This window comes from Quercus suber, unplaced genomic scaffold (assembly GCF_002906115.3).
Source record: "Quercus suber isolate HL8 unplaced genomic scaffold, Cork oak 2.0 scaffold_1072, whole genome shotgun sequence".
Taxonomy (NCBI): domain Eukaryota; kingdom Viridiplantae; phylum Streptophyta; class Magnoliopsida; order Fagales; family Fagaceae; genus Quercus; species Quercus suber.
The window spans coordinates 67,881-78,013 of record NW_027070478.1 but is presented as its reverse complement, the minus strand read 5'-3'; the positions used below and the strand labels follow the sequence as shown (position 1 = coordinate 78,013).

The following is a 10,133-nucleotide window of genomic DNA, read 5'->3' as shown; positions in this document are numbered from 1 at the left end:
TTTTTTTTTTTTTTTTTAACAACACATTTACCAAGTATATTTGTTGCCATTTGTTGAAGAAGGGGGGGGGGGGGGGGAGGTGTTGAGATTACATATTGTTCTTTAAAATCATGAATATCAAATTATCCTACTGGTTAATGCGCAAAATGCTTGTTAATTTTACATTTTCATATTGAACTCAACTCTACATAGGCTATCATTATGATTGTTGTTGTTGGTGGTGGTGTTATTATTAGGTAGCAGTTTGTTAGTGACGTATTCTTGTGTCTTCCAAGTGCAGGAAAACATCTGCTTCCTATAGAGAGCTAGAAGTGAGGGACAGAATCAGTCAATTGGAGAAATTCTATATGGAAATGGCATTGCAGAAGGAATTACAGGTATTGACATCTTAAACTTGCCTTACTTTTAATTTACTGTTGGGCTACAGGTAAAAGTTTTTAGAATAAAAACATCCCATTTAATAAACAGAAAAAAGGGTCGGAAGCGCAAACTATGTGAAGATGAGATTGTTTGTCCCACTTCTAAACCAGTATTCAAGTTAGCAGCCAGAACAAAAACATTGAAAAGGTTTGTTTAATGATGTTAGCATCTTTCTATGACTCGATCCCTTACCGATTTCTCAATTAATTGTATGTCTACTTCAGTAAAGCCTTCCCACCTTTTATCTATTTTTGTTCACTATCACTCAAGCTGTGGCTGATAGATTAGAAAGGATTCAAAGGAATTTTCTATGGAGGGTCATTGGAGGAAGAGTTTAAATATCTGTCGGTTGCTTGGGACAGGGTGTGTTTGCCAATGGAGGCAAGTGGTTTGGGGATCCAAAAGATTGGGTTGTTTAACCAAGCCTTGCTTGGTAAGTGGTTATGGCGGTTTAGGAGGGAAGTTAACTGTTTGTGGTGTCAAGTTATAGCATCCAAATACGAAGAGGCTAGAGGGGCTGGTGTATTAGAGATTGTAGAGGGACTCATGGATGCAGGATGTGGAAGAATATTAGGGCTGGTGCAGAGAGATTCTTTGGAAATGTGGTTTGTGTGGTGGGAGAGGGCCATCAAATTCAGTTCCAGCATGATCCTTGGTTTAGGCTTATTCCCTAAAGGATCTCTATCCAGATTTGTTTGCGTGTTTTATGTCTAGAGAAGCTTGGATTTCTGATTTGATTTCTTCTACATCAGAAAGGGGAAGTAGGAGTTGGAATATACAATTCACTAAGCTTTTCATGATTGGGAATTAGAGGGAGTGTATACTTCTTTTGAGCTTCTTTATTCCAAATTGCCTAGGGGTGAGGGTGATGATACCTTGATTTGGCAATTGACTCAGACAAGTGTTTTTGAAGTGAGTTATTATTATAAGTTTTTACTAGAGCCTCCTACTATTTCTTTCCCTTGGAAGAGCATCTGGTGTATTAAGGTTCCTAAAATAGTGTCTTTCTTTTTATGGACAACAGCATGGGGGAGGATTCTTACTATTGATAATCTTGTTAAGTGGGGGGTTGCCCCTTGTTAATTGGTGTTGCTTTTGTCGATGTGATGAGGAAACTATAGATCATATTCTACTCCAATGTAAGTTTTCTCATGCTTTATGGAGTAAAATTTTGTTGTTGTTTGGGATTCAGTGGGTGATACTAAAGCTTGTAGCCTCTCTACTTTTTGCTTGGACGAATTAGTTGGGGAAACATTTTTTAAGTATTTGGACTATGGTACAACATGTCTAATACATGTATTTTTGAAGATTTTGAGAGACCCTAAGATCTGGTGAAGTCTTTGCTAGTTGGGACTATATATATATATAAAACCGAAGCCTCTGACCTTTTGGTTGACTTTTTATTACTTGCACCACAATTTTCCAAGTCATCTCTCTTTTCTTTAAATTATTTTTACTTCAAACAATCCACACATAGTAAACCTCCTTCTCTCCCACTCCAGTCTTCCTTTGCACAATGACTCCTCTCTTCACGCTGCCCCTATCTATCTCTCTTTTGTTTTCTCATGGCTCAAATGCAGAGCCTTCTTTATGAAAAAAAAAATTTGTGGAATGGCAATGTTGAGATGTGGCTCGAGAGTCCTGAAGAAGTCATACAAATACAAAAACTACCATAGAATATGTATGGATTTTTTTAGCAAAAATAAAATAAAAATTATGCTCCACAAACCCTAAACGTAAAATCGTTGTAGCAACTTCTCCTCTCTTAAAACCAGAAGGTCAAGTTGGAGTTATAGTGTTGTGGTAAGTCTGTAGCTTTTCCATTTAGGAGTCCGTATTTTTCAATTTGCATGAAAAGTTGTAGGCCTGGTGTTTTGCTTAATTTCCACCATATTCGTCGTTTACTATGCAAGAGTGGAGGTTAATTAATTTTTCGTGGTTCATGTTTGAATAAAAGAGGAGTGGGCAGAGTTAGTTTTGGTGTTTCTATTCCTCTCCTCCAATTCTCATCTTTAATATAATTCTTTTAATTAATATAATTCTTTTATTTATTTGTTAGATTATAAAGTGAATATACATGTATGAGAAATTTGGTTTGTTTTCCTATGATCTCACCAAATTCATGGAAAAGAAACTCTAGACTGTAACAACGGTTTGTGATAGGTATGTAATAGTGATTATTAGCATTTGGATGCATTACAGTTTCTTGTAGCATTATTCTTGAGAAATCAAAAGGCATATATTACACCTTTATCCAAAGCATTTTTATGCTCTTGACATCATACTTTTAAGAATTGTATGTTTTGATTTATAACTATTAGATTCTTCCAATGAGAATCTTCACTTGGAAATATTGAATTGCATATTTTAAGTTTGAAGTTACAAAATTAGGTAAGGTTGACAGATAAATTTAAAAGAAAAGATAAAAATCAAATTATAGATAGATGTGTAGTGGGTATCAGATTTTTTTATTTTCAAGGCTTACATTAATTATATTGGCTTTTTTTGGGTACGGTGTTTAGAAATTCTTTTATGTATTATTATAGAAGATTGACTTTCTAATGAGAAAGTATACTGCTTTGGTTTGTGATAAACGAGTTTCCATAACTTAAGGGTAGTTTTTGGTTTTCTTTTTATGTTATAATATGTTCATGAACTTGAGGTTTGTTAGATTATTTTTTGTAGCTTGTGAAAAATTTTGAATTATACTTTTTTTTTCTCCTCTTTTCATTAGAAGAAAAAGTCCACTCAGAGGGATGAATTGCACCTCTATAGATTTGAATTTGATTTAAATTATGAAATATATAATTTAGTAGTAACTCCTCTTTTATTGTTAAATATGATCATGAATCAAGTTATGATTAATTGATTGATGATCAATGTCATTGACCAAGAATTTAAATTTATTTTGTTCTTAATTCAAAAATATAAGTGTTGCTTTCTCTCTCTCAAAAAAAATAATGGTTAATTCAATTTAATTTCTAGACAGTTTCCTACTAATATGGATTGTACTTAAAATTGCAAAATATTTAGTAATGCTGCATAGATCCTATGAAGTTAAACATGCAACTATTATGTGCCTCCCTTAATGGTAGCATATGGACTTAACTAAAGTTTTACATGATGAATACTGTTTTTTTTTAATGCTTTGTGGCAACATGGTTGAGATTTCTATTCAAACTACAAATTGAGTAAATGCTAAGAGAAATATTTTTATTCATGTTTGACATCAAAGTATCTTGATATCTGAAAATATGCATATGAAAATGTGGATGATGTATGTTTCATTTTGAAATTTGATGTCTAGGAGGCGATAAGTATGTTTGTCATGTCTTCCCTCATGTTGTGAATATCTATTAATTGTTTTTGTGGAAATGAATAGTATGGAAGAAACATTAGTAGTATGTATTTGTTTCATCTTATAAAAAATGACATAATATGGTTATTTCTCAATATATATATATATAAAGTGTTTTGTCTTATAAAAAGTTAATTCATTTGTAACTATCCGGTATATTGCACGGGTTAGCAACTAATTATATTTATATTTCTATTTATGATTTTCTTCAATCTATTAGCATTTCTTTTTTATTTGTCTGTAATTGTTTCAAGTATAGTGTGTTAATCATTGTGAACACGTTATACTTCTTTTTCAATAAATCTTCTACTGCTTATTCCAAAAAAAAAAAAAACTATTTTAGTGAGAGCATTCACATTGGTGATGCTAAAAAATTTAGCATTTAGTAAATTAAAAAACTATTTTATTTATGTTAACACATCACTTTTCAATACGCTTAACATCAAATGTGTTTATGCAAAAAAAAAAAAAAAATCAAATGTGTTTTTTTTACTACTTCATTTAAATATTCTTTATTTATTTATTATTTTTATCATTGTGTGCTACAGTAATAAGATGTGACCTCACAGAATAAACTAATTTTTTTTTTATCACTTATTATTATGTAAACTGTAGCTAGTTTGTATAAATTTTTACTTTATCACCACCAATGTTACATGCTTTTTTGGGTGCTAAAATAACTTTTTAATGTGAATGCTCTAAGCATGTTATTTTGATATTTCAGGAATGATGCTGTACAGTACTTGGGCCACTAAGACATGAATTTGTAACGGTATAAGTACAAACAAGTCATAAGTTATATTGGCAACTAGCCGCATCTGCTTGCATTTTTCATGTAGATTTACAATTGTTTGGTGTGGCTTTTCCTAGGATGAAGGATGCCTCACTTTCAAAAAGCCGAAGCTACTTGCAGTTCGATTGATGGATTAAAGGTGTTTCAACTTTTTGTCAAAAGAATTAATGTCGTTAAGCAGCTGACACTCTCTCTCTCTCTCTCTCTCTCTTAAAGGCTGCATACTTCAAAAACTGCCCCTGGGTAACTTTGAGTAGAGCGATAGTTGTACAATCAGTAATGCATGTATATATATACATTGATATCTCTGTATATCCAATCATGGATACACATATTCAAGTAAACGAACTTTCTTAATTAAACGCAGATTTATCCGCTGGCTTTTAAAATGATATTCATTTCAAAATCATCATTCTTGAATAAGCAATTATGTGATCATCAGAAAAATTCAATCCTTTGAAACTTCATCACATTATTGGATGATTCATAAGATGAATAGTAAAAAAAGCTTGCTTTTAGTCTACAGATATTAAAAAAGTGTAACAGAGATGACCCAAACCTCATTTATTTCATTGCCTTTGGGTCATTTCTTCTCAAGCAGTTCAATCCATCTGGACCAAAACCTTTGTGTTAAGCCCTATATATCACTCTATGCCTTACCCTCCTCAGGTAGTAAATTGTGTTGACTGTTGATAGTTTATATAGATCAACTTTTGAGGCAACAAGGTGTTTCAAAACCGTTCTTTTTTCTCCAATGTGTGTAAATATGCAAATTGTCATGGTCTTAACAACAAAGTCTTCATGTACCAATATAATGTTGAATAAGTATAGCAATGCAACTTTTTTACAACTTGTTGAATTAAAAAATTATGAGTAGCTGATAACAAAAGTAGTGTTAGTGGAAAGTATATGAAATTATCCACCACTCACAACTTCTCATCTCAACAAGTTACAGAAAAAGTTATGTCAACAACATATTATATAAATCATTTTTTTTTAAGGATTGTAAGCTTCACTACCTTCATTTCTTTGTCAATAATGCATGCATATATATATATATATATAGGGTCCGGTTAATGTATGCCCTTAGGGCACACATTAAGCCTTCCATTTTTGGAAATTTTTTCTCGAAAATTGAAAAAGCTGTCAATACTTTTTCAAGTCTCAAGAAAATTTTTTCCAAAAATGAAAGTTAATGTGTGCCCTTAGGACACACATTAGTAAAATCCATATATATATATATATATATACATCGATATCTCTATATATCCAATCATGGATACATACGTTCATGTAGACGAACTTTCTTAATTAAACAAAGATTTATTCGCTAGCTTTTAAAATGATATTCATTTCAAAATCATCTTTCTTGAATAAGCGATTATGTGATCATAAGAAAAATTCAATCCTTTGAAACTCCCATCACATTATTGGATGATTCATAAAGGAAACGGCTTCAATCAAGGCGTCTTAGTAGGTACTCAACTTGGACAAGTTTGGTGAGAGGTATTATCCAATCCCCGTAGAGGCGAGCAACTACTAATGGATCAACCTTGTACTTTCCCTTGTTGTCATCATTATTCAGAGTCACTTCTTGCCCAAACACCATGGCCTTCTTTGCAACCCTCTTCTTCACTTCCTCTTCTACACTCTCAAATGTCAACAATTTCATTAGAGCATCTCTGTCCTGAAAAAAGCAACACATTATTGAAGTAAAATGCATGACCTTTATTTTTATTTCTTCAAGAAGTAGCACCTAAACAATTTAGGAAGTTAAAATATGCTAAATAAAAAGAATCAATCCATATGTTCTCATTTTTCTCAAATTCCTGTCATGGTGTCATTGAACTCATTATCGTAATAAATAAAAATCCAACAAAATATTGTTATAGTGATTCTAATTAATTGCTTGGGAGTTAAGAATCACTGGTTCTTCAATCTGCTGATCACAATAAGGCAAATATTCTAGCAAAACCTTATTTACTATAGTCCTTAATGATGCATCCTTAATACCTTAGCACGAATTGCAGGCTCATATTCTCCAGGGGATTCCCTGAATTTTACTTCGGCTACTAACTTTCCATAATGAATTCTTCTGGAGAGGGCCTGCACGGAATATTTTGTATTTTTCATTGTCAAAACCTCAAAATATAGCTTATGACAGTAATCAATAATTTACCTTCTCAAAGAATATTTTTATTTAAAAAAAAAAAAAAAACAACAAATGACTTTGCACAAGAATCCAAATGATCATCAGCAGCCAGGAAATTTTTAATTTTAACAACAGCATAGCAGAACACTGAACAAGTTCACATGCACCTTTACCTGTAAACACACAAGGTCGCTAGCTGCAGTTGATGCATAATTGCCATCATCACCCGGTGCAACAAACAACTGAAGTAGTTTCTTAAAATACATATCCCATATGTCCTTGTTTATGTTAATTGAAGCAGCTGGAGGATGCAAAACCTAGAGTTGGAATTAGATGAAAACTAATGGACCATTTCAAAATTAAAAAGCAAAACAAGAGTTTTGCAGCATATGATTACCTCTGTAAAGTTGTAAGGCGGCACCACTGAGGGTGGTAGATTATCTGGAAAGAAGGGATGCTCTTCAGGGTTTGCATATCTTCCAGCCTGTAACATTCCAGGTCATTTTATTAATAAAACTGAAGTAGGAAGTACCCGCACAACCCAAACCAAAGAATTCTGTCAACTGAGTCTCATTACTGTGGTTTTACTAAGTTTGCATAATCGCATTTGGCATTCACACTAAACAAGAAAGTAGACATATCAAGGATACAAGTAACTTAGCAGATAGAAAGCTGGAACAAACGAAATTACATACAGTAAAGCAACTTATCTCAGTGCTAAAGTTTCAGATCCTGCATTGAAAATAAACTTGGCTTGGTTGCCCTTGTCAGATATGTTTAACAGAGTGAAGAGTCAGTGTAGCGCACTAATGACAACAATGTTCATGTTTTCTAATTAAAATTAGCCAATTATGGTTTTGCAGATATTGATAATCATGTAAAGGGCCTAAAGGCTTTAGCCAACGACAATATCACATAAAACTTGATGTTGTTTTGATACAATTCTACCAAAAATCAAAGAGTACAAAGTACAAACCCAAAAGTTCCAATAGTCTGTCTGGTCAGCCTGCCATTATGATGATGTTCAACATGAAGTGTGAAGCAACATAGTTCATCTTCCTCAATGGCACGACATGGTTCTCTCTATGAGGAGAACCTGGCCCAACCCCATATGTTGTAAGCAGAAAAAAAAAAAAAAAAGTCACCCATGGAGATCTTTCATATTGTTGGTTCTCCAAATTTTTAGTGTGTCCCTAAGTTGGCTACATTCAGGGAAGCAAGAAATAACTACCTTGGCCACCAAAAACTCTTAACTCCTTCCTTCCTATACTCTCCGAAATGCGATGATCAATTTTAAGTAGAGAAATGTTACAATATTGAAATCTCTTGCTACTAGTCTAGTCAAGCATTGGGATGCAGAGGCTCAATTAGGCATTGTACACAATGTTTGAACAACATTGTAATTTAGATAGTTCGCACACTCCATTCAATTAACACTTATCTAAGAGTACAACCATATGAAATCAATGGAGTCATGGTAAGGGCACCACTATCTTTCCCATAGAATAAAATCATAAAAACATATAAAGAACCATACATGTAGGGAGACCAAAAATAAGGAAAACATAATTTTCACTAGACCTTTATCCACATGGTATTTGGGAATAGTATGGAAAAAATGGAAATAGCACCACCTAAAATAAATGGTGAATACAAGTCCTAGGCTAATATTATTATGAAACCGATATAACAAATATTATTAGCAATAAGATCATTATATAACAAATATAATTTTGTTTTGTACCTTGCTATAATAATAATAAATAATAATATTATTATTAAATTAAATAACTACTAAAATCATTTTGTTTGGTACAGGCGACAGCATAAGATAATAACAAAGACGAGCGAGTTCTCCCACATGGCCCAAATACAGTCAACACACAATGTGGACCGTCCTATTGACACGATACGACGAGCCCAACTTCAAATTTTTGCGGACAATACAAAACATAGCAAAACAAAAACAAAACAAATGACAATGATAAGGAAATAAAAACAAAATTGCATCAGAAGTCGAAGACCAAGAAAAATTAAATTATTTCCTTTGAAATATTAAATATAATTTTTTTAATAGCACATACCTTAGCTTGAAGGGCCTCTGTTTCCTTAACAACAAAGTGAACCAAAGTACCAGAAAAGGTCGGAGTGGAAACGTAAGATTCATTGTAGGTAGGAGAATTGGTGGGGAAACGAGCCCGCTCTATGAGACCGAAAATGATGGTGTCTTCTTGTCTTATCAAAGACAGTCTCAACGATTCAAGCGTTACACCATTCGCCATGCTGTTTCTAACATTATGGGACCATACCACAAAAACAAAAATGAGTAGTAGGATGGACATGTTTATATGTTAGCAACAAGAAAAGGAATGAGATGAGGCCAAGATTATTATTGGGACTTGGGATATATTAATTATATATTAATATATTAATTAAATAATATTTATTTGATAATGAACATTGGATTTCCTTAATGAGTTTGTTTGAAAAACTATTAATTTTATTTTAATTATGATTGAGAAATGAATAGCTTATTTACTTTCCATGTATTCAGAAGATTGGAAATCTCTATGCTCACTCTAAACTACCGCAAATAGAGTGAAACACATTATCACACGTTATCAGAGTGCACAATATTTGAAGAGAGGATAAATTTCTAAAAATAATTTTTGTTAATTAAAATATTTGGGCCTTAATGACAATTTTTACTCTGTAAGTAAAATGAATAATCCTACATTCATAACATTCCCACATCAAATCTTAAATTACAAGTTATCACTAGTTCTAATATGAGCCCCTTACTAAAATTATTTTTTGGCCCACCAATTATAGCTAATAATAACTTGCCACGTAAAATTTGTTATAAAAATATTGTGAACAAGCATTTCTTAAGACATATAAATAATGCATTCTCTTGACAAATAGAGATACTTGAAATTATTATTTTATTTATTTGGGAACCTTGGACCATTGCCTACAGGTTAAGCCAGCCCGTCTATATAGACATCAATATCTTGATATATCCAATCATGGATAAACGTTGATAAGTTATATTATGCTATTTGGATCATTACCCCTTTGTCAATTTTTTGGTAAATGTATCCATTATTAAGTGTCATATCAACTTATGACATGTACTAGTAGCCCAATCAAATTATTATATTTTATAGATTTTAGGATTTTTTTTAAAAGATTTTTCAGTTAATTTAATTGTTAAATTTACGTGTCACAATTTATTCGGACCTATTAATACATGTTATAAGTTGATGTAGCACTTAAGGAATACATAGCGAAAAACTAACTGAGGGGCTAATGATCCAAATGACATATAATATTTGTGGGGGGAGGGGGGGGGGGGGAATTCAAATTCTAAAACTTTACGTATAAAATTAAAAGCTTCAAAATTTTAG

The 10,133-nt window shown here is 32.4% G+C and overlaps 1 protein-coding gene and 1 long non-coding RNA gene across 2 annotated transcripts; one reads left to right on the top strand and one right to left on the bottom strand.

Annotated features, from left to right (window-relative positions):
- The first annotated feature begins 170 nt into the window (after positions 1-170).
- On the top strand, positions 171-4,924 carry LOC136065657 (uncharacterized). The gene is made up of 3 exons (XR_010627266.1): positions 171-377; positions 4,503-4,550; positions 4,649-4,924. It is a non-coding gene; the product is annotated as an uncharacterized LOC136065657 (long non-coding RNA).
- Positions 4,925-5,983: 1,059 nt separating this feature from the next.
- LOC112011611 (chorismate mutase 2) lies at positions 5,984-9,127 on the bottom strand. The gene is made up of 5 exons (XM_024043977.2): positions 8,808-9,127; positions 7,121-7,207; positions 6,897-7,040; positions 6,585-6,677; positions 5,984-6,258 (listed from the first exon to the last, which is right to left on the bottom strand). The coding sequence occupies exons 1-5, from the start codon at positions 9,063-9,065 to the stop codon at positions 6,028-6,030; spliced, it is 813 nt and encodes a 270-aa protein (XP_023899745.1). The 5' UTR covers positions 9,066-9,127; the 3' UTR covers positions 5,984-6,027.
- Positions 9,128-10,133: the final 1,006 nt, after the last annotated feature.